Raw genomic sequence first — 26,353 nt, 5'->3', positions numbered from 1 at the left:
AATGAGAATGTTGAAACTTTGTAGCCCGTTTATAGATAAATATATCACACATATCATCAATTGTTGTTTTGAACGTTCATATTTCCCAGACCTATGGAAAATTGCCGTTGGGAAACCCATTCCCAAGAATAATGATCCAGCTAGTTATTCTGATCTCAGAATTATCAGTATACTCCCAACCATGAGTAGAATTTTTGAAAGAGTTATTTATTTACAAATTAATGAATTTTTCAATACCAATAATCTGTTATCACCATCGCAATGTGGTTTTAGGCAGGGTACGGCTTCAGCTCTTACTACTGTTACACAAGACATTGTTGAGGGATTTGATAAGGGAATGATTAGCACTCTGGTTCTATTAGATTTTTCGAAATCATTCGATACCATCAATTATGAGCTGATTTGCATGAAACTCAAATATTATGGTTTTGATAATGCTGCCTTATTTCTCATCTAGTCTTATTTACTTGGTCGATCTCGAAAAGCTGTTGTTGATAGTCATCACTCCTAACCTCTTGATATTCTATCAGGGGTACCACAGGGTTCCATTTTGGGACCTTTATTGTTCATCATTTATACTACTGACATTATCTCGTCCATCAAGAAATGTAAAATACAGGCGTATGCTGATGACATACAATTATACATGCACTTTAAAATCGATGAGTGTGCTGAGGCACAAAATATCTTCGACACTGATCTTGATCTGATTAATGGGCTATTATGTGGACATGATTTGAAAAGTTTTTCCTAATAAAACAATGATGATGCATTTTGGATCGCAGTAGAATCGTAAATTTACAGAAAACAATTTCCATCTAGAACTAGGTCATATTATATTGACTCCTGTCAATACAGCTAAACACTTGGGGAAGATGCTTGACACTGATCTCAGATTCACTAGTCATGTTGAAAATTTAATGAAAAATATCGTTTTATTTTGAGCCAACCTCTGTGATAGTTTGGTGCTAAGCCATTTCAACTACTGTGACTTCATACATGTTCCATACTTATATGATTCAGATAGAAAGAGAATACAGAAAAGTGCAAAATTCTTGTTGCCGCCTAATTTATGGACTTCGTAAGTATGATTGAATTTCTGAAGCCTTTGAAAACTCCCGGTGGCCCAATATGAAATACCGTATGATTCATCTTTTGGATTGTTTTGTTCATAAATTGATTACCGTTTCGCATTCTCCCCTTTTATTACAAAAAATAATTCTGCCTGAAAATATTCACTCAAGAAACATTAGACATAAAAACAAATTAACTATGCCACAACATCGCACTGCACAGTTTCAGAGATCATTTCTTTTTGGTGCTGTAAATCATAATTCATTGCCCGAGCAATTGAAGAGATTCAATATCAGAATATACAAATATAAAAATTATATCTATGATAGTCAGTAATGTCAACTTTTGCTCATTGGACAAATTAATAAACAACAGATCAATTAAATTTAATTATTTATCGACTCTCTTCAGAGAGTAATCACAATTATTATTTTCATTTATGTTTCTCATTTCGTGGTACCATCACTGTTAATTGTCTTTCATTTCTGTATGTTCATGTGCATTATGGAGTGGTGCTTATTGGTTGAGTTAGAGTAGCTTTGAGCTAGACTTCGCCAATGACTACTAGAATCTCCTGTAACTTATTTTCATTTTCAAATGTATTTTTGTATTATTTTTTGTATTGTCAATAAAGCCGATTTATTATTATTATTATTTTTTTTACCGAAGCAGGCGCTGGTCAGGCCCTATCCCCCGAAGCCCCGATACATTCGGGAGGGCGCGCCAGCATTATCAACCAATGACCACTCCCCACACCGTGGGGTAAGTGATAATTGGGTCCGAGAATCATGTGCCCTGAGCCATCGCAGTGAGCCGAGAATGACAGCCTTCTGCATCTGTCCGGCTAAGATTTCTCCAATAATCAGAACAACCATCTTGACAGAGTGATCTGGATAGAGTCTGCGGAGTTCGAAGACAAAATCTCGATATTTCATCCGTTTTTCCTCCTCTATTATTATTATATGATACTTCTACTGTATCTTCTGATGAAAGTAAAGAAGAGTACTCGAAGATATTCTAGTATCTAATAAATTACACCATCTCAAAGATCAAGGAAAATTCCAATATCTTTTTACCGTTATTACAAATAATCATTCCAGCCTTCATGACGAAATTGTAATTGCCATAAAAATCAAGTCTAGAAAGTTTGACGGAGACAAGGTTTTCTGCAATAACGTGCCTGACCTTTCCTTTTGAGTATTTTAATTTTAATCGATATAAGCACATGAAGATTTTCAATTTTTTTACATACACGGTATGACTAAATTAGTTGTACTAGTTTGTGTACGGAGGGTTGTGCCTTGCTTTCTTAGTTTTGAACTGTTGCATGAAGGGAACAATTTCGTTTTTGCGGATCGTTTGGTTATCAAAATAGGCGGACTTGAAACCACAGTGTTACACCCCGATTAGTGAAAAATTGATTTTCGATTGGAATCAAATTCGAATTATAACTGAACACTGGTACGACTAGCACACTTTCTTATATAGTTTTTTCAGTGAACAAATAGAGTTTCACAAGTTTCAACTCAGACAATTAAATTGTATCTGTTCTTTTCGGTTCAAAAACTGACATTTCAATTGCTCTGCACATGCACTCTTGATAATACAAAGTCTGTTCAACTAATAGGTGAATGTTGTTCAAATTTCGCGGGCTACGTCCATTCAATCGTCTTTTTCTATTTTTTTTTGTTAGCAAACTTGCTTCAAAAATATATTCATAGTTTCAGTTGTTTAACATGTTCAGTTTGTTGGTGAGAGGCATAAAAGTTAAAAGTGTTCTGCTATCGAAAACAATGGATCAATTTGCATCAAATTTTGTGTGAAAAATTAAATCAGGTGATCGAATATATTTAAAATGTTGACAATGGCATACGGTGATTGTGCTTTGAGTCAGAAAAATGTGGTACAAGCCTTCAACAGAAGGTCAAGGAGAAATGAATGACGACGCTCGCCCTGGACGCCCAAGTACATCAACAATCGATGAAGATGTTGAGAAAGTGGAGAAAATGGTTAGGAAAAATCGTTGAAACCCCATTAGCGAAATTGTTGGTTTTTTTTCAAAAAAACCGTAGTATGAGCATCGCTCGGGAACTATTGAATGGCTTCAACGGCGATCCAAATTTGCTTGAAAGGGTCATAATTGGTGACGAGTCATGTGTATATGGTTATGACATCGAAACCAAAGACCAATCATCCCAATGGAAGAGCCCAAAAGAACCAAGACCAAAAATAGCACATCAAGTTTTGTTTGTACACAACGCTCTTTACATAATAGCCCCATGAAATTGAATCGTATGATGAAAGATCAGGTGAACGTGCTGGCTATTCAATCGATCCTCGCCTCCCTATCCACTGATTGGGAAATGTTGTATCGAGGTATTACCGGACATTAACTTGGTAATGTGGTGGTGCTCCTTCCTGATGAAGCCATATCGTATTAACTGGAACTTGAGAGTTTCCTGGATCAGGACATAAATTTGCCAAACTTGGAATGACATCATTTTAAAGTAGTGCCAAATAATTATCGCCATTCAAGTTGCCCTCAATACAAAACGGCCAATGATATGGTTTCCTACAATACCTGCCCAAACATTAACCTTTTGAAGGTATTGCGTGTGTTTTTCTCTCATCCAATGACTATTTACCAGAAGCTGTTGTGTTCGGGTTTTAGATCCGTAACCAAGCATTTGTAAAACTGTTATTTTCTGCATTTCCGTTAATCTAACCATTTGTCAGACTCGAAGTTAATTAACTTCAAACTTAAATTAAAACACTAACTAATGTTCTAACATACAAAACATGTTGGCAAGGCGTTTAAAATTAACGTTGCTACGGATATTATTTACAGTTTATTAAAGGATACCATCTAAAAACAACATTACTATGGTTTTTGCTTACTTTCTTATTATCAAAACCTCAACGTGAAATAAGTTTTGAGTATATTGCAATACGTTTTGAGTGTATTTTGTCGAATTTCGGTAAGCACATGATTTTAATTTATTTTATCTTAATTGTTGCAATGAACCTAAAAGCGATAACATTTTTTAATAGAGAATGTTCAAAAAATTTGGGGTTGAAGGCAGGGGTACCATTTTTCCGTTGAAGTATGTCAAATTATGATTTGAATTTGACGTGTTTTGGGATTTTGTTAAAATATGTATACCGTAAGCGAAATAATGAATTCATTCCATTTGGCTTTTACACACTGTATATGCGGAACAAGGAAATTTTGGTATTGAGTGTTAGAAGTACATTTACCTCGAAAAAATGTTGTGGCAAGAAATATCTATCTGAAATAAGTATTCAAAAAAAATGGAAATACACTCGCAGAAAATCCTTCCACAGATCCATTGATCCAGATATTCAAACCCTTGCATACCCTTTTTCCTTCAGATAACCTCATATGAAAAAGTCTATAGGCTACAAATCACTCGACCTGGCTGGCGACCGGATTGGGCATTAGTTATAATTCATTAATTATGTACAGAAGCGGCATCTTGTTTGAAAGATTGTTCTATTATAAGCCACAGAAAATGTTAAATTCGGTATGGCGTATGGCGACCTTGGTCAAATTAGCTACTTCACTTTCCTGAGTTACAAACGGCCTAATTATAATGTAATGGTAATATAACTCTCTAACTTATCCATCTTCATACAACAAATGTGAGAATTTTCTAAAGAAAGCCAAAATCTTTCATTTTCTAAAATTAGTCTATCCTAAAAACATACCCCCTTCAATTTGGAAATATAACTTGATGAAGATCTATCTAAACGGTAAAATAATACAATTGAAGTCTGAACATTCTGATTGAAAGGCTTTGCGAAATACTTCCATGAACCAATTATGCCAACTAATAATTACTCATTTCCATTATTCTTATTAACGTAATGTTGAATAAATTACCGATTCATAAATATAAGGACTCACCTAAATAAAATATCAGTGATGTGGTGGCAAATCCATAAACAAAGCCGGACAATATTTTACTCATACAGGAATATATGCCTATAACAGCATCATCAATTTTCAGGGCGTGGCTAAAAACTCCTACGGAGACAGATGTACCTGTGAAGAAATGCAATAATATAATAAACAATTAGCTCATTGCGTCTGCTTAGGGCGTATGATTCTTGGATCCAATGATCACTTATCCTTATGTATTATTATTATCCCACTGTGTGAGAAGTGGTCATTGGTCACAATAATGATAATGATAATAATAAACAATAACTCTTACCTATGAGGTTCGTTACCATGTTGTAGGTAGAAAATATGCTGAAATCCACTTCATCCCAGTTGAATTTGTACCTTGTGAACAAGTAAGAGACTCCCATTTCACCTGTAAAAACGGTTTATTCAGTTTATATGATCAATTATCTCACTATAATGATGATAAAACCAAAACGTTAGATTTCTCAACTAAGAATAATATAAAAAATAATGAACCAGTCAAGCTTTTCGTGTATTATGACTCATCTCTGAATTTCTTTTAGCATATTCACAAATTATCAATCAGCCATTTTTAACACCATAACGACATATGGACTAATAGTTTGGGGTTCATCATGTCATCTAGATATACTATTAAAATTACAAAAAAGTAGTAAGAATTATGGCACAGGCTAAATACGACGATCATTGTAAACCTCTTTTCAAAAATCTCCGTATATTAACTCTGCGATCTTGCTTCATATATGAATGTCTGTTGACCAAGCAGGACATACACTACCATGATACCAGGGCCAAAACAAATGTAAGGCTACCCAAATATAGATTAGGTAAATCGCAAAACTCTTACTTATATATAGGTATCTCTAAAGTTTTTTAACGTGAGTTTCAGACTTTAGACATGAGTATGAACACTTTTAAAGTGAAAATTAAGAATATTTTTTTACAGAATGCCTTTTACACATTCGAAGAATATTTTAATTATTTCGACTCATCGACAAATTTGTTGCGTGTCTAATAATAGATATATTTTTTACAACAATATTTATTTATTTATTTGACTGTATTGTGTTACATTGATTTTAATTTATATACTATTTATCCCATTGCCGTATGCGAATTATGTATACATTGCACGAATAAATTATATTCTATTCTATTCTTATACATTGAGTACCTACGTTCATGAACCCCTTCCTTTTACCTTCTGAATAATAATAACAATAAACTTTATTCCATGACTGTCAATTTTACAATTTATATCGTTGTTACAGATTATACGTTCTTTCAAATCTAAAACTAATGAAAAGTTTTTATCAGTTTATATATTGAACGTCTCTCTATAACTTAAATGAAATGAATAAAAACACTTTTGTCTAAATACCACTGGTTTTTTTTCATTTATACGACCGGTTTTGGGTTTGAATGAATTACCATGAATTACCATAAAGTAAACAAGTCATCAATCACACATTTTGTCTCTCTATAACTATTTTCTATATATGACATGCTGTAAACTTATTGTAAAACAGTCAAATAAATCTATCTATCTATCTATAATACTGTACAAAAATTACCCGAACAAAAACGCTTGTAATTCATATTTCTGCTCGAGGAAAAATAATATTCTTTTGAACGTTTGAATTATTGGAGAATGTATTTGTGAAATTATAAAACGATAAAAAAACATATATTTTTTCTGTTTGAAGTGGTAGTTTATTATATACTTTCAGACCTATATGGAAGTGACTTTTCCTAAATAGCGGTATTTCAATCGATTGGTTCGTGATAAATCGGGTTGAAATAGTTTCATTGGTATTTATAGTTGGATTTGTTTTTTTTTAGGTATATATAGCAAGCGTTGGTGCATATGTGGTTTATCAAAGTTAAATATGTATGGGTCTCCGTAAAGCCTGTCAGTGGAGAGAAGTTTTTTCTTATTAATCTATTTTTAGTACATAGTTTTGAGTAGTTCTCAAATTTTGTCTTGCATCATCATATGATCCTGCCCATATTACTATATAGTATTCAAATAAGGGTTCAATTACCGATGTGTATCTAAGTTTTAGGTTCTGATTGTCTAAAATGTATGTAAGTTGCAGTTTAGTTGGTTTTGAAGCATAATATTATTTCTGTTTAGTTATCTGTCAACATCTGTAGAAAACGTTATAAATTTACTTTTAGACGTATTCATAATTTAGCCATTGTGAGATTTTCATAAGACCCTTTTCAGATTCATCGAATGAATTATCCTAGTTTTCATCAATGAACAAAATTTTTGTATCGTCAACGTATAAAACAAGGTATCCTTGAAATCCTTTAATTTCTGCTATCGTGATATACACAAGGAAATGAGTTGGGCCCATAACTGTTCCCTGCGGCACACCTGTTGTTATTTCAAGTGGTGTGCTGCAAGTGGCATCAATTTTTACTCTCTGATATTTGTGTCTTGAATAATTCTCTAAAATGTTCAATGCTGGACCGCGAATACCTGCCTCATTTAGTATTTCTATTGATATTTCATGAGGCACTGCATCAGAGGATTTTGCTGAATCGAGAAATATACATAAACATCTATCTGACTTATCTAAGCAGACAACAATATCTTTTTTGAGGTCAATTATGGCGTGTTCTGTGCTTGGATTATTTCTAAAACTAAATCAGTCTAGATTTCAGACATTTCTCAAAAAGTTTCGCTGAATTATTCTTAACTGAAATTGGTCGACAGTTACTAGGATCTTTTCTATTTCCAGATTTAAAGACAGGTGAATGGGGCAACATATTAAAGTCGGACAGAATTTGTATGAGAAGAAATCATTTTTATTACTTTCTGGTAAAGAAACTGATAGTGAGAAGTCACTCGCTGCAGAGAGGGCAATATCAACTTTTTTTCAAAGGAAAAAAAAGAAGGTCTTACTGTTTTTAATTTGGAAAATCGGCTTGCGGAGTTATTGGTGCATGATTTGGGACTAAGAGAAATGATAATTGGTAACTTCGCAACCAAAAGGGTACTGAAACTGCTCCAAAGTTAGTTATCAAAGGTTACACAAACTTTGTTATGTGTGAGAGAAAAAAATTGTTCACGGAAACGAATTGTAGAAAGTGGGGAACTATTCACGTCCACATCGTTGTATTCTTTTTGAGAAATGAAGTGAATTTTCATAGACTTGTGCCATCGTTTTCTTCAATCTTCGGAGCTGTTCTGATATGCACTTTTTTGTATGTAATTGAGCTCTTATAGCGATTCGGATTTATCTTTCAAAACGCTCGCCTTTAATAGGTCTTTTCAATTTTGGAAACAAGAAAAAGTCACAGGGGGGCAAATCTGGTGAAAACGGTGGCTGAGGCATGATAACGGTGTTGCTTTTGGGCAAAATATTACAAAAAAAAGACGAGTGAACAGGTACATTATCGTAATGCAGAAGCAATGAAATGTTTTTTACAATACCAGACGTTTTCTTCGCATTGCTTTCTGCAAGCGGCACATAACTTCAAGATAATACTCCTTGTTGACCGTATACTATGTGTCAAGAACTCCTGATGGACTAAGCCACGGTAATCGAAGGAAACATTGAGCAAAACTTTGACATTTGATGGAACTTGGCGAATGTTTTTTGGTCTTGGCTCTTCTGGGCTTTTCCATTAACACATTTGGACATGATTTGTCACCAGTTATGACATTTTTAGCAAATCTAGATCACTGTTGACGTCATTTAACAAATTCTGAGCGATCCTTTTTTGGTTTTTTTGGTTTTTTTCCTTAGCACCTTCTCTTATAGTGATTCGACGATTTTCCATATCGATTTCCTTCACTTTCTCAACATTTTTATCGGTTATTGATGTGCTGAGGCCTCCAAGACCATGCGATGTTGATGAGCTCTGTAATATGTTTGAACTAGCTGAGCTGACAACTTCATGGGCATTACTTGACGTGAACAGGACGATGCTGTAATGCTGAAGCTAGCTGTTGAGATTATTATTCCAGCAATACCTTTTTTTTATAAGGAATAGATTGATCGATGTAACCGTCAGCTGCTGTTGTAGAATTCCATCCTCCTTGCTTCTTGATGTCCGTTATATTTGCTCCTGATTCTGTTAGCAAAGAAGCAGAAGACCTTCTGAAACAGTGACCTGTGTATTCCTTTGGTGCCGGGAGGTTCAGAAACTCATCAATAGTAGATGGCATTTTCCCAAACGTGTTTATACCAACTGGGTTGGCACTGCATTTATAATTTCAGCATTTCAGAAAAAACGTTGATGATTGATAACAGAAGGGCGTAATGCAACTTGTTGATTGAAATAGTCAATGTTCTTTTCAACAATGCAAAAAGAACGATCTATTTTCGTTTCTGTATTTAGAATTTGAACAATCAATGACCTAACCATTGATTTGATATCTTCTAATAATAAATGGCACAGCTCTTCACGCCGGCAGGCTCCATATATTCCGAAAATAGTAGCAACTTTCATCATCAAATATTTTTCATCTGGCACCTCATTTATAAATCTTTGGACTTGTTCAAACAGGAGAGTTTTTGATTTTTTGGGCCTGTGACTTTAATTTTTACGCTTTAGGAATGCTATTACCTTGAACTATTTGCTTGTATTGATACCATTCGAGCACACTCGACTTTATCATTGAAAACTTGCTCCACAAAGTTGACGAGTTCCATATTTTTGATTTCTCTTCTAGATAGGCTAGAAGAGAAATCGCTGAAATTTCTTTCGACGTTTTTAAGTCTACGCTAGCTGAGAAAATTAGAATATGCGATGTCCAACTGCTGAGCCGATTTTTATGCTAACAATTCAATTGAAACTCTTTTTGCAGCCTCTTCAATATCGTCAGGAACACACAATTCCTCACTATCGCCCTTCATTATGCAAGACTTCAAACACCAGCAAAAACTTGTAACGCGACTTTAAATAAAACGCGTGAGCTATATGTTGGTAACCATGTGATTCGGCGTCACCTGACACGGCCACTTCACAGCAAATGCGATAACATGAAAATAGTTAACTGACAAGAGTTGTGAAAATGTCTTTTTATAGAATTATCAAATTTATCTATTTCATTATGAAAATAGGACAGTTGTACAAAAAACTTTGTATGATATTTGTGTTAAAAGTAACTTTTATTCTACTTTTAAGACTCTAATAAAAAAAGACTGTTACATAATTTCACAGGTTCAATTCGTATGCATCTCACAATTTCAATCAATGTTACAGTCCTAAATTAAACCAATGGAATCAAATATTCAAATGGGATTGTGACTAAATATTGAAAATTGGCATAAATGCTGATAGTGATAAGATAAATAGATCTTTATTTGAAAATAGTTAACCCTAATATACATATATATCCCAATTAAATCAACGGTATATTAAATCTTGTACAGAAATTCACTGGTTTACTTTGTTATTATGATTATGAATTATGACAGTGACTCTAGTCTGTTCACTGAGACAACTCAAATGAATTTGTGAATCGAATGAAAATTGTCAACGCAACAAACAGATATAAGAGACCGAAATGAAAAACGCATTGCCACACGTCACTTATTCACATAACCTCACATAACCAAACTCCACTTCGAATACCAACAATTGATATATGATACTCAGAAATCTCAATATCTTATTCGAAACTTATTGTTATAATAAGACATTTTAAATTCTAGTCGCAGCTGAAAAGAATACGCGATATACTGTTGATGCACGGTGCCGGCTCTGCTGACTCATATTAAGGCACTATACATTGTGTCCGTAAAGTATGGAACAAATTCATTTTTAGCTAAACAGGTCATTTTAAGAAATAATCCTGAAACACGTCGATTTTTGATGTTGATTTACCGTATTTTAAAATAATAATCTAATATACAGGGTGAATTACGTTCGAGTAATGACTTCACCGTCATTTTTTTTTAATGGAACACCCCTATTTTGTCTCAATTTTCGGATTACTATAGCTGAGCTGATTCCAAAAATGTATCACATGTTGATTCCAATTGGTACAGGGTGGACAAAAATACAGTAGTTGTGTGTGTGTGCTAATAAAGTAACGCGTAACATTCTTTATTAGGTAAATTAACAATATTATCAAAAATACTCATTGTCTAGCGGCAATTGGTTTAAATGTAACACCCCGTAGTTTGCTACATGTTTAGAGTAATACAAATGAGCTGTTTCCAAACATGTTTGGTACTTGTGGTCTAGCAGACAGAATATGAAAGAAATTATTTCTTATCTTCATTTATAAAAAACATAGTCGTCTAGTTTTTTGTGAAATATTATTATTTGTTTAGTAATTTATTGATGTTCAGTGACAGTTTAGTACTACAATATTTTTGGTATTCGTAAATATTCGAATGATTGCTTAGATTTAATTGGAAGTAGAAATGGAGTTAAGTGTAAAACAAAGAATTGAAATACTTATGATGACTGGGTATGGAGACAGATCGCGAACTCAGATGGAAGTGTGCAATTTGTTTAATGATAAATATCCAGAAAGACCTATAACGCGTTCAACAGTCAGTAAGCTGGAAACGAAATTTCGAGAAACTGGTACGGTTGCAAATGTACGCAAATCAGGTAGTCCTCCAACAAATGCTGATACAGCATTAGATGTTTTACTGAGTTTTGAAGAAGATGTGCACACTTCTGTTCGTAAATTTAGTCGCTAAATTGGTGTTGGCAAAACAACGGTACACAAACTATTGAAGCTTGAAAAATGGCATCCTTATAAAATCAAACTTGTGCAAGAATTAAACGAAGATGATCTCGATAGACGACTCCAATTTTGCGAAGAAATGATGGATAAATGTCACCGAGACCCTCTCTTGATACAAAACATTTTCCACTTTCACGTTAAATGGTGAGGTTAACTTTCAGAATTGTAGATACTGGGCAAAAGAAAACCCCCACTGGATGCGTGTGCATCATACACAATACCCTCAAAAGGTAAATGTATGGGCTGGAATTGTACGAAATCGAATCATTGGACCCTACTTTATCGAAGGTAATTCAAACGGGGCAAAGTACCTTGAGTTTTTAAGAGGGTATTTCGTACCTACTTTACGTAATTTATTTCCCAGCAGACGTAATCCTGGAGGTTTTGATGAAAGTTTATGGTTTCAACAGGATGGTGCACCTCCACATCATGCTGTAGATGTTAGAAGGTACGTAGATGAAATTTTTCCGAACAGGTGGATTGGTAGACGTGGACCCACTGAATGGCCAGCGAGGTCACCAGATTTAAATCCTTTGGATTATTTTCTGTGGGGCCATCTGAAGAATGTTATTGATAAAACGAAACCAGCAAATATTGGAGATGTACAAGCGAAAATTGGAACAGAAATAAACAATATTATGCAAGAAACCATACACAAGGTTCAACAAGAATTTGTACACCGTTTGGGTTACTGTCAAATACAGCAAGGGCTGCAGTTTGAACATTTGATATAAATTCATGTATTCCAGCATATTCTGTCCGCCTAGACAATAAGTAGTTTTGATAACATTGTTAATTTACCTAATAAAGAATGTTACGCGTTACTTTATTAGCACACACACAACTACTGTATTTTTGTCCACCCTGTACCAATTGGAATCAACATGTGATACATTTTTGGAATAAGCTCAGCTAGAGTAATTCGAAAATTGAGACAAAATAGGGGTGTTCCATTTGAAAAAAATGACGGTGACGTCATTACTCGAACTTAATTCACCCTGTATATTAGATTATTATTTTAAAATACAGTAAATTAACATCAAAAATCGACGTGTTTCAGGATTATTTCTCAAAATGACCTGTTTAGCTAAAAATGAATTTGTTCCGTACTTTACGGACACAGTGTAGATTTTAACAATTGAATCCTAATGTTGTATGTCTGTGATAATTTCAAACAAACGTTCCTATTGAAATGTCTCGTTATTCAAGTAATGAAGTTGTTTCAATTGGAGGATTGATATTTTGTTCTTATGTCGACGAATTTAATTAGCTTAGAATATTCCAGATGAATGTCAACTTTTTCAAACTGGAACTTTGTTATTTTCGAGCAGTACTAATCGAGCAAATTATTTTTTCTTCCATTTGTTGATGGTATTGAAAAACCTGATACAATTTTGGGAGCTAGAATTTTTTGTTGTTACAGAATTTAACATGGAATAACCTTGATGATCGCAGTAGCATATTATGCTAGTTATCAGGGTTGAAGAGAAAGCCTATCGAGGAAAAAAAACATTGTAGAGCACGATTTTCTTATCCAAATATTTCTACAACTTCCAACAAAATACTCTTCTGACTCATCTAGATGCACACCTGTATTATCACGTTAAATTCCAACGTGAAAAAAATGTGTCCGAACTGTCGTGATAAACGAATTTTAATTTAAATATCTTAGTAAGCTAGGTTATTGACTTGATACTAAAGCAACCGGTTTAGTGGAAGGATACGTAAATGTAGGTGAAAATTATTTATAAACATATTGGCGCTTACTCTCAAAATGAGATGGAATTATTCATGAGAATTCTGTTCAGGAAAGTATGCTAGTTATTAGCAAATCCATACTTTCATAAAGTATGTAATTGCATGTCTAAGTAGGTAGTCCTATTCATATTGACCATGATGATATTGTCAAATACACTTAAAAATATGTGAAAAGGTACTTGGGCCAGACTTTACTGAATCTGTTTTAGATAATAGACATACGAGACAAAAAATTCAAATCTTCCAGTCACGAGAGAATAGTTAATTTGTCTGGCACATTAACTGAAGCTGAGCAGCAGGGTTTTGACGGAAAATACCTTCTGCAAATCCGAGCTTCTACAAAAAACGAACCTCCGTATCTGCTTACGTATGTTTCTTCAACGGAGTTATACAGGATGGGGCATCCCATACGATACGGTTCCTGTAAACCAAACAAATAATTTTTTCAGAAATTTCTCCATTTCATTATATTTATATTGATCCATTCTATGGAAGAAAATTATTTTGGAATCTACAGGGTGGGCAAAAAAGTATAACAGGTGAAAATTGTGTTTTTTAAAATGGAACACTCTGTATTCCGTTAGACTTTTGAATAAGTCAGGAAAAGTAATATAATTTCGTATAAAGTACTATGTACCTAACTAGAACCATTCTCGAGGTATTGATTTTTTTATGAAAATGCTAGGTACAATTGGAAACTAAATAACATAGAATTGTTTTGTTATCATTGCTTCGAATTCTGACCAAGCATAAACGAGGTTTTGGACTATCGATTTGCATAGAACTCCATCCAGACACTCATGAATTAGTAGCCTACAACCCAATGTTGCACAGATCTTTCTCACTGCCTTGTTCTGCTAACAATCTAGTTAGGGAAATTAAAATAGTCACACTAATAGGCTATAATAATAGTATCATAAACGCAGATACAATCCAGGAGTTAGTAAGAAAACAAAGCCGTTAATTCACTAACATATCAATATACCCTCAGATCAAACAATCTGAAATCAAGAAATGGGTAACTCTAATATATTTTGGTGAAGGAATAGATATAATTGCGCGTTTCTTCAGAAAAAAAATGTGGAAGTGGCATTCAGACTTTATGCCAGGTTATCTGATTTCCTTTTCAATGCCAAAGATGAAGTGGACAAACTGGAGAAATCTGGAACTTATAAGCTTAAGTATCTGGAGTGTGTTACATAAGGGCTGATGTAATGAATCATTTTTAGTTTAATGTATAAGTTCTAAAACGTTCTTATAGGAAAAACTGCAGTAACGTTAGTTACAAATGAAAGTGGTGAAAAACAGGAAGTTTCAATTCTCTTTTCTTCATAATGCTTTCCTACCACATAGTAACGGCTACATCCATCAATTTACTAACCTATACAGGGCTTTCATGATGAGCGTTAATTAGCCGTTTCTGACAAACTATTTAACGAATCAACCTGAAAATTTCACAGTATGCATAAATCAATATGACCTACACGCCTAAAATATTTCAGACGAAGCGGCGTTGTCGCTTCTACTATAAAGTAGCGGCTTCTTTGATTTTTCAAATGGAACACCCCATATATAATATCATATTATGATTCATTATCATTTTGTCAACAAATTCATATACTATTTTCCTATACCTATCTATTACCGTTTAGAAGATATAAATTAATTTCGATATTTTTTTTTACCAAACATGAACTTTCACAAATGCTGATAATCTTGAACCCTCTTGCACTAAAATGATCAAATTTGAAATGGAGTGAAGTGATACTATGAGGATTTTCACTTCGAGTCATATTTTCATTTGCCTCATACAGGGTCTTCAAAAAATGCAGATACTTTGATCTCATGAAAAAATGATTGAAACTCAATTTTTTCAAAAGGAACACCCTGTATATTTCGACATTTTTGAGCTCTACATCCAATTTTAGATTAACTTTGTTCAGATAATACTATTTCTATTTTGAACCGCTTTCGAGATAAACTGTTTCAAACGGAAACTGACGTAGTTTTCTTGCTCGTTTTTTTAAATTCATCACTTATTTTGGATATTCAACTTTTTTTTAATACTCAGTAATATTTCTTTTTGATCCAGTTTTTTAACTGTCTCAGATCAGTCAATTCGAAATTGGTATGTACCTACCTTAGAAAAAGTTACAATTTGTATACATTGAGGTATTGGTCTCTAACGTACAACAGTACACATCAATATTTTTTAATAGTGTGCTTTGGAAAAATAAATAAACCAATTATTTAAAATCGAACTTTCGTTGCTGGTTTTGACTGATTGTGATAGCTACCAATTGTAATAGAATAATGTCAAGATTAGGTAACAGTAATGAAGATTTCTTGAATTTATTAATAATTTATGGTGAGTGCAAAAGAATTGCAAGTAGAACATGCCGAGTATTTCATGAAAGATATCCACAACTTCCGAAGCCGAATAATAATGTGATAAATCGACTCCTAAAAAACTGTAGGTTGTCCGTTCGTCCAAAAATCATTCGTAAGAAGACTAAAGTGGATGATGATGATAATGGTATAACAGTTTTGGGATACTTTCATGCATTTCCAAATGCTTCTCCGCACGAGGCTGAAAGGGAGATAGGTATACCCTACCTGACAATTTGTCGAATTCTCAATAAGCATAAATGGCATCCCTATAAGTTCTACTGTGTCCAACATTTGAAAGAGACTGATTTACCTCGTAGAGTGGAATTCTTTGAATGGTTACTTGTCAAGACTCAAGAGGATGAACATTTCCTTGACAATATCATATGGACAGATGAGGCGAAGTTCACAAAAAATGGAGTTTTCTATAGACACAACAGTCATTATTGGGCGCCAGAAAATCCCCATGTTGTCCGCCAAAGGGGTTTTCAAGAAAGATGGCAATTCAATGTATTTGTGCCATAAAGAATGAGTCAATTTTTTATATCGAGTTTTATGATGATAATTTGAATGCATCAAAATATGAAGATTTACTGAGGAATGGAATTCAAATGATTTTAAGTAATAGACCAGGAAGAGAACGTGTATGGTACCAAATGGATGGTGCTCCGCCCCATAATTCTCATTCAGTCAGCGAAGCTTTAACCGAAATCTTCGAAGACAGATGGATTGGTAATAATGGACCTTTTCGTTGGCCTCCTAGAACACCAGATGGCAATCCATTAGATTATTTCGTGTGGGGTTTCATTAAAAATATGGTTGACTCTACTTCAATAACAACAATGGAAGATATGAAATCGAGAGTTACAACTGCTTTCAATAGTTTGACTCCAGCCTTGATCAGAAGCGCTACATATGACAATCTTTTGAAGAGATTACATGTTTGTTTAAGTAGAGGTGGAGATGTGTTTGAACATATTCTGAAAAACACTGACGATTAAATTAACTCATTGATTTATGGGTTTATTATTTTCAGTTCGTGTTTCAGCGTTAATAAAACTATTGTTTGAAGAGAAGTTTCATTCGATGATTGAGGAGTATTCCAATAATTATCTTTTCATTGTATTATCTGGGACTAATTGAGAAACATCAAACAAAATCTGTTTTACAAAAATGAGTGATGAACAAGGAAACCATGTCAATTTCCGTTTGAAACAGTTTATCTCAAAAACGGTTCAGAATAGAAATAGTATTATCTGAACAAAGTTAATCTAAAATTAGATGTAGAGCTCAAAAATGTTGAAATATACAGGGTGTTCCATTTGAAAAAATTGAGTTCCACTCATTTTTTCATGAGATCAAAATATCTGCATTTTTTGAATACCCTGTGTGAGGCAAATGAAAATATGACTCGGAGTGAAGATCCTCATAGTATCACTCCACTCCATTTCAAATTTGATAGTTTTAGTGCAAGAGAGTTCAAGATTATCAGCTTTTATAAAAGTTCATGTTTGGTAAAAAAAATATCGAAATTAATTTATATCTTCTAAACGGTAATAGATAGGTATAGGGAAATTGTATATGAATTTGTTGACAAAGTGATAATGAATCATAATATGATATTATATATGGGGTGTTCCATTTGAAAAATCAAAGAAGCCGCTACTTTATAGTAGAAGCGACAACGTCGCTTCGGCTAAAATATTTTAGGCGTGTAGGTCATACTGACTTATGCATACTGTGGAATTTTCAGGTTGGTCCGTTGAATAGTTTGCCAGAAACGGCTAATTAACGCTCATCATGAAAAGCCCTGTATAGTTTCTGAGATATCAGCTTTTTCAATTAGTAGTTTTTATTTCAATGCATTCTTCGAATCGAAATAGCTTTGAATGACATTAATTTGATTTGCTCTCCGACTTATCATTGACAGTTGTTATACTTTACTCCATCGAAAATGAAGTTATCATTTACATTCATATCAATGAACAGGCCATACAATTCTTTATTATTAAACTGAAACAACAACAAACTATGAAACACAAATGAATCTGATTCAAAGTAGGTGCCCGAAATGACGACTATCCTGTTGAATACAAAGATCCACTGTTTCTATGCAGCCCTTATTCATTCTTTCATATTTTCCAGTGTGGTTGGCGGAGTGTCATAAACCTCACCTTTATATTTTTTGGCAATGTCTGACTACGGTTTGATCGTGATATCATGAGTTGGCAGTTAATCGTTTAGACATTTTACAAATAAAAAACTTGTTTAAAAGTCTTGCATTTTTTACACTCTCAAGCGGTTGCAATTGGTGAAGGTTAAATTAATACAATATCAATCGATATGAACCTCAATCGATATGTAAGAACGTATCAAAAAACGCCTCCTTGAAGTGACCGCAGCTAAAAAATCCTTTCGAACCTTATTCGAATTACATAACGTGTTTAAGAAATCAGGAAGCGAAAGTTGTTACTTTTTATGAGAAAATTGTATCAAACACGGTGACTACGGATTCTCAGCATCAATACGTTTTTTTAGTCAGTGTTAGATTAATCGCCATTTAATTTTTTTTTCTAATTATTTTAATAGCAAATACTGACGTACCTATTTTTTTATAATAAATTACGTTCAATAAACTGTTTCAATTTTCATTAGAACCCAGATCAGTTGAGAATATACAGGGCGTTCCCCCTGACCCCTTCTGTGAGTCAGAAACGGACGTGTAATCGAAAATTTCAAAGAATACGTCAACTTCTATTTCTAGGGGGATCAATTCTAATATGGAATTCATACCCAAAATTTCACCCTCGTCCGTTAGCAACTGCCCCCTATTTTTTTCAATAGCATGGGGGGCCAAGTGATACATCATTTGAAATCTCTTTTGTCTCTCTATGAACTCTGTGATTTTTTTCGAAATTGGTTCATTCGTTATTGAGAAATTAAATGTTGAACGTTTTATTTAGGAAAAAAGAGAAAATTCGCTGTCGTTCATTTCAATGAGGAAATCAACAACAAATAATATCAGTGGCAAAAAAACAATACATGAATTGTTCAAAATGACCACCACCTAGTTCCATACAATAGTACAGTCTACTCTCGAAAGCGTTCCGTACATTATTCAAGATGTCCGTTCTAGATTTGTAGGCTCAGTGAAGTACACTTTCGATTTCAAGTGTCCCCACAGAAAGAAGTCCATCGGTGTGAGATCAGGTGATCTAGCTGGCTACTCCACTGGATTCCTTCTGCCGAAAACGTTCGTCCAAAAACTCTTTCACCCGAACATCAAAATTTGGAGGGTGCACCATCAATAACGACAATTATGTCTAGTAACTTCACCATTCAACATGACAGAACTTTCGTATTGTATAATAGATAACGATTATTGGTCAATTTTTTGCTGAACTGAAGTCGATGATCAGGATCATCCTCGTTTGATTCCTGAACTAGCTCTATTTTGAAAGAATTGAATTTGTAGACTTTTAAAATCTGAAAAACACTAGTAGCTGATACACCAGACGCTCTAGCTACTCGTCCGATAGATTGTCGATTATCCATTTGTACATGTCATTTCTGACAGGACGGGATACTGCATGTTTTCTGTTGTGAACAGAACTTGAAGTTCGAAACTTATCCATTAACTGTTTAACGTATTATGGCTCACGTTGTCGTCTGGATGATTCGTATTATGAATTCTTGCAGCAGCTTTAGCACATTCATTATTCCGACAATAGCTTGCAACAATTTCTATTCTTTCTTCATTAGAATAAAACATGTTGGAAGAGAGTGAACAAGGATGACTAAATAATAATTCGTGAAGAAATGACAGTGGCCAACTATCTACTTTTTGTTCAGCGGCAACTACATTCAACAAACATTACCAGTGCAGAAAAAACTAACAGTGTTGTCCATTTCAAAACGTTTACTACTGATTGAATAATATCTACAAATCTAGAAGACCTGTGAATGATAATTGTTCGGGAATGCCGATTTCTCACTTCCGACATTTTCAATAATGTAAGGAACGCTTTCGGAAGTAGACTGTATTATTGTATGGAACTAGATGGAGGTTATTTTGAACACTTTATCCGTTGATTGTGTTGCTATTGATATTACTTTTGTTGATTGCCTCAATAAAATGAGCGTGAATTTTCTGTTTTTTCTTAAATAAAACGTTCAACATTTAATTTCTCAATAACAAATGAACCAATTTCGAAAAAACTTACAAAAGTAATAGAGGGACAAAAGACCTCCAAATGATGTATTACTTGACCACCAAGTTAAGTTTCGGGTATGATTTCCATATCAGAATTAATCCCTCCAGAAAAAAAAATTACCTGTTATTTGACATTTTCGATTATGCGTCCGTTTTTGACTTACAGGGAGGTCAACTTTTCGTTGGAATGCCCTGTATAGCTCAAACTGTTCAAATATATCAATACGAGGAAGTAATGAGTAATGCTACGTTATAAATGTATCCCTATTATGTCAAAGCTTCTTTTCGGGTTTGTTAGCCCTGATCAGCAGGTTTCATAGCTTACGTTTCGTCTACGACTGCGGTAGACATTGTCAAAGGTGATGAGGCCACGAAAAAAAACAGGGTTTATTCTCACAGCTGATACTACCATATTGGAATTTATCTCCTGTTTTATTCTATTGATGTCGAGAGTAGCTTCGTTTCTATTGATTAGATTGAAAGGCCTCCTGAGTATGCAACTGAGGACAGGTAGGCAGATTTCATTCACGTTCACTCTTCTTCCTTTCTGTTGAATTTTTTTGTGCCTATGAATTTATGTTGTCTCCTTATTTACTTTAAGATTGGGTTCTGTATTTGTGTTACTCAGAACGAAGTAATATGGATGCCTTATTTGAACACGATTGGCTGAAGTCCAAGACGATTTGCCCAAGACGACAATTCCTCTTGTGTTTAGAGAACTGGTAACTTTTCTTCGTGTTTTTTTTGAGTTTTTGCCGAATGCGCCGATTAGACTACACTACTATCAGGATTGCCTTTTATTTCAAGAACCCAGAGGTGTACAATTATAGTTATGAAAAGCGTATCAATAAACAAATATGAACTGAACCTACCGTCGATTTGAGAAAGACTTGGTTGTTACAAATCAACTTTTCATAAAATTTATTGGAAATTATCCTTTAGAAGAAATACATTTTCGAATGAAAGCCATTTTGTGAAGTTTTTATTGACGTTCTTAGGAGTCTTTTACTTTTCACAATCCTAAAAAATAACAAAAAATGTAATGGACGATTTTATTTATGTGTGGAAAGGTATTTAAATTATGATTACTCGGATCTGTTCCTTGATGAAAATTGATAACCCTATCTATGATAATAATTATAGAGTTGAATTTCACTAGTTCGGACTTCCATTGTCTACCATATAAAATTATTTGAAATCCCTGAAACAACTAAAAAAAGAAGAATTGAAAATGAATAGCTGAAAATAACAATTATATTAAGCAAAATAAACCTGAAATGAAATATTACTGAAATAAAATACAAGTAAAATAGAACAATTGAATAAATAAAAATGAAGGAATGAAAAAGAAAATAAAAATAAAAAGTGGAGAGATTCCAAGTCACGTTAGTTCACGACGTTTCGATTGTTAGTATCTACAATCGTCTTCGGGTGATGCCTGGACTGATTCCTCCGAGAGATGACTATTTATAGGTCGTTCGAGTACTTTCACTTATCCCTGCTTTCCATTTTCCGCTTCACTGGTTCCGTGGGAGATGACCGTTTTGGCGGGAGTTTTCGCTTGATGATGGGTTTCCATATGTTGCGTATTTCTACTCTGGCTTGGCTGAATACGCTGTTGGACAACATGTATGCGGCTTCCTTGAATTTTCTCCCAAACCACCAGATATCAGCTTGGGACCACTCGATGTTGTGTTGATGGGTCCAAACATGGTCTGCTATTCCTGATTTGCTGGTTTCCCCTCGCTGTGTGTGTTACTTGTGCTCAGCAATGCGAACATTCAATGGCCTCTTAGTTTCACCAATAAAGGATTTTCCGCACTCACAGGGTATCCGATAAATGCAATTCTTGGAATCGCAGTCCGCGTTTAGTGGCTGCTACGGATAGTGTTACCGGATCTGAAGCAGGTTCTGATGTTGTATTTGGAACCAATCATTCTTATCCTCTCCGATAATCCTCTGATGTAGGAAAGTGCAAGCACTGGTTGTGACGGCTTCTCTTCCTTGCGAGGCTCCTGCTGTCTTTTAGCCAAAGTCTTTCCTACCATCGCTTTGGAGTAGCCATTTCGTTGAAGATCATTTTTGATGATGTCTAGTTCCTTCTCGAGACCTTCCTTCGTATTACAGAGCCCAAAAGCACGGTCTAATAGAGTCTTGATGATTCCTCTTTTAATCGATTGATGGTGGTTGGATTCGTAGTTCAGATACTGTCCCGTATGAGTGGGTTTTCGGTATACAGATGTTTCCCACTTAGTGTCGCCCCTCTTCACCAAAACGTCTAAGAATGGCAATTTGTTGTGGATTTTCTTCTCCATTGTGAAAGTGATGGAAGGTCTCACGCTGTTGATGTGTTTCAGGAAGGCGTCTAGTTCAGTATTCTCATGGTTCCATATTATGAAAGTGTCGTCAACATATCTCAACCAGACTCGAGGTTTCTTGTGGGCTTCTTTAATGGCCAGAGTTTCAAACCACTCCATATATATGTTGGCTATGACTGGTGAAAGTGGCGATCCCATTGGCAGTCCCTCATCTTGTGTAAAAAATTCGTCCTTCAGTTGGGAATAACAGTTTCGTACACAGCATCCTAGTAATTCCATGATTACTTCTATAGGTAGATTCGTTCTCTCTTTCAGGTTCCCGTCTTCGGATAGCTTTCTCTGTATGATTTGAGACGTTTACGACGTACTGTACCTAATTGTTTTGTGGTACCTGTTGTTTTTATGTCAAATAAACAATTAGGTACATTACGTATTGTTAAATTAGGTACAACAATATCCTACAGCGTGTTGTACCTAATTGTTTTGTTCTACCTGTTTTTTTATATTGAATAAATAATTAGGTACAAGTTAATTTTATACAACGTATTTATACTTGTTTTCTAGTACCTATTGTTTTGATTTCGAATAAACAATTAGTTACAATGCGTATTGTACAATTAGGTACAAAGTGTATCAAACAATAAGGTTCAATCTTATTGTGCCTTACTGTAGTTGAGGTACAATCTTATTGTACAACGTATTGGATACAATTGTGTTGTACAACGTATTGTAAAGCGTGTTTTTTATAGAGGTATAGAACTTTAAGTTGCAATAAAACAACGATGGATTATTCGATTGACATGAATTTTATTCATCCGAAAGATAATCTTGTGGCATTACATTTTAAATATGATTTCTGGCATATGAACGCCACGGCTGGCGCGGATGTAGTCCAGACGCAGAAAATGTACGTCCAATTTTCGATGACTTTTTCCAACATTTGTGGCCGTATATCGGCAATAACACGGCGAATGTTGTCTTCCAAATGGTCAAGCGTTTGTGGCTTATCTGCATAGACCAATGACTTTATATAGCCCCACAGAAAGTAGTCTAGCGGTATAAAATCACAAGATCTTGGAGGCCAATTCACAGGTCCAAAACGTGAAATTAGGCCGTCACCAAACGTGTCTTTCAATAAATCTATTGTGGCACGAGCTGTGTGGCATGTTGCACCGTCTTGTTGAAACCACATCTCCTGGACATCATGTTATTCAATTCAGGAATGAAAAAGTTAGTAATCATGGCTCTATACCGATCACCATTGACTGTAACGTTCTGGCCCCCATCGTTTTTGAAAAAGTACGGACCAATGATTCCACCAGCCCATAAAGCGCACCAAACAGTCAGTTTTTGTGGATGTAACGGTGTTTTGACATACACTTGAGGATTACCTTTACTCCAAATGCGACAGTTTTGTTTGTTGACGTAGCCATTCAACCAGAAGTGCGCTTCATCGCTAAACAAAATTTGCTTATGAAAATTGGGAACAACGGTAATCTCGTTTTGGGCCCATTCGACGAATCTACACCTTACTTGATGATCGTTTGGCTTCAATTCTTGCACGAGTTGGATTTTGTAAGCACGCAAACCAAGATCCTTCCGCAAAATCTTCCATAAAGTGGATGGACACAGATCCAATTCCTGTGCTCGATGGCGGATGGACTCCTCCGGGTCTTCCTCAATGCTACGCTGTACAGCAGCAAGAGCTTCTTCTGTACGCACCGTACGGCGTCTCTGGGGATGCGAGTTATCAATAAGAGTAAACGTGGTGCGAAAACGTTCCATGGTTAATCGAATTAACTGCTCTGATGGACGATTTTGTCGACGATAAAATTGACGTAGTGCGCGATACGTTTTCCGCACAGAACCATTATTTTCGAAATAAAATTGCACTATTTGCAAGCGTTGTTCAGGCGTGAGTCTATTCATGATGAATTGCCAAACCAAACTAAGAATAAATCACTTGACAGCTGTTAAATCGGTCGCCATCTTGAAAAGTAATGCCAACTTAAAGTTCTATACCTCTATAAAAACACCCAGTATTGAAAATCCACCTATTTACCGGTTTCCATCAGTCATCCAATAAGTTATCTACCGTCATAACTGTATCTACTTTCATTAGGAACGCGTTTCGCGTTCTTAATGAAATTTATTTGCGAACCTTCTATGTGATCATGAAAAGGTATTTAAATCAATGCGTAAACCAGCCACGCTTTTTTGTGTGAACGAGATTTCATTGGTAACTTGTCCTATCAATAGGTAATATGAATTTTGAAAAAAAGCAGTGTTTTATCGAACAAATCATTTCAAATTTCAGGATACCTTCAAGGTAACTTCAAGATGTTTTGAGTATAAAGTCAAAGGATTCAGGTACTTCTTGATGACAAATAATTTCTTCACTGATTTCATTGATTTCCCATTCTCATAACATATATTATATTATAATATTTGAATCATTTGATTCTTCTTAGAAGTTAATGCTTAGACAAAGTCGAGATTACCGTATTCTTCAGTAATAAAAAACTAAACTGAAGTAATGAAACTTTCTCGAAGTATTTTTTTGAAATAAATATTTTGAATAATTTTCTACATTGATCATTCGACGTATGAAAACTGCGGTATCATTTCACTATTAATATTAGTTCATTCCCAATATTATTAACATTTACTGAATGATCCATTGACCGTGACGATCCATTGTTATTATATAAATAATCACACTCAATTGGGTCGATCTTTTCATAAATATTACCTTCATTTTTGAAAAGTTTTAATGAATTGATTCATATTTCATAAAAAAATGCGGCTCCAATAACTATCCAACCAAAAATATAAACAATTGTCCCCTTTTATCGATTCAGGTTTTTATACTACAAACTTCTCGGTCAAAGGAATAACCTTAAATACAATAATATATCACTAATTGAAAGCAAAAAATATTCAGTTTATACAAAATTTGAAAATAAATTTCATCTGGTTATTCATTCATTGTAAACAGTTGAACGGCATTGCAGTTTTTCATTGACATAGAACAGTAGCATTTTGTACTGTAGCCTCAAAAGACAATTAAAATGTTTGTGAAAATTTTGTTGACAGTAACGGGATAAAACTCATCTGAACAGAAAATTTTTGATTCTAAATGATTACAAATTTCACTCGAGTTCAGGTGTGAACTATTTGGAAATTTAAACAACAGTGAAGGAATTTATAAAGAGAATGTTTTGCAAATGTAGAATTGATTTCCACATTCGAAAACCTACGCCTATGCTCTTTCATTATTTGAGAAAGTGTTCTTCCGGTTTGGCCAATATGAAGGTTGGTACAAGAACAACAAGTTAACTTATATATTTCTGATCTATCCTACACGGCCAAGTCGTTATTTTTCGAAAAACAGGCGATTTCATCAGTGAGTTCAACAAAGTATATCAATGCCCTATGAAGATTTTCATCATTTCCTGAAATAGGAGGATAGACTTAAGGTATGGCTTATTACCTTAGTTTGATCAGAGATGTTAGAAACTGTATGAATAGAAACACGTTCGATTTCATATTCCATATTCATCAAATGAACACAAACTCCATGAAAGCAATATATTTTCAAAATCGAAGCCTTTTTTGATTTGATGAATGAAAAGAACATATATGTGCATGAAGAAGAAACCAAATGTATTCAAAGTCAAATTATAATGCCCTTATAAATACAAGTTACCATACCTCATGGTGTTAAAACGAGTACCGATGAAAACAAATTGGCACTAACAGGAAATATTGCACTGGAGCTATAGACAGAGTATTTTTTTGACTTTCTTCTAAAATTCTATGATATTTTGACATCTCTTCTGCAAAAGTTATCAATGAAGTGATATTTTCTCTGAAATAATGAAGAAACATTCAATATGAAATGAGGAAAGTACTTTACTTATCCA

The 26,353-nt window shown here is 34.4% G+C and overlaps 1 protein-coding gene across 2 annotated transcripts in view; it reads right to left on the bottom strand.

Moving 5' to 3' along the window:
* Positions 1-26,353, bottom strand: part of LOC111505812 (probable peptidoglycan muropeptide transporter SLC46) — a 63,980-nt gene that overhangs the window by 7,785 nt on the left and 29,842 nt on the right. For both annotated transcript variants that reach the window (XM_074174382.1, XM_074174383.1), the window contains exons 3-4: positions 5,313-5,414; positions 5,003-5,140 (exon numbers count right to left, since the gene is read on the bottom strand). In XM_074174382.1, coding sequence (XP_074030483.1) covers positions 5,003-5,140; positions 5,313-5,414 — 240 coding nt within the window. The remainder of the gene's footprint in view (positions 1-5,002; positions 5,141-5,312; positions 5,415-26,353) is intronic.

This window comes from Leptinotarsa decemlineata, unplaced genomic scaffold, assembly GCF_025532065.1.
Source record: "Leptinotarsa decemlineata unplaced genomic scaffold, Ldec_3_MD MMD2_tig00000576_RagTag_RagTag, whole genome shotgun sequence".
NCBI classification, from domain to species: domain Eukaryota; kingdom Metazoa; phylum Arthropoda; class Insecta; order Coleoptera; family Chrysomelidae; genus Leptinotarsa; species Leptinotarsa decemlineata.
This window is presented reverse-complemented; position numbering and strand designations above follow the sequence as displayed.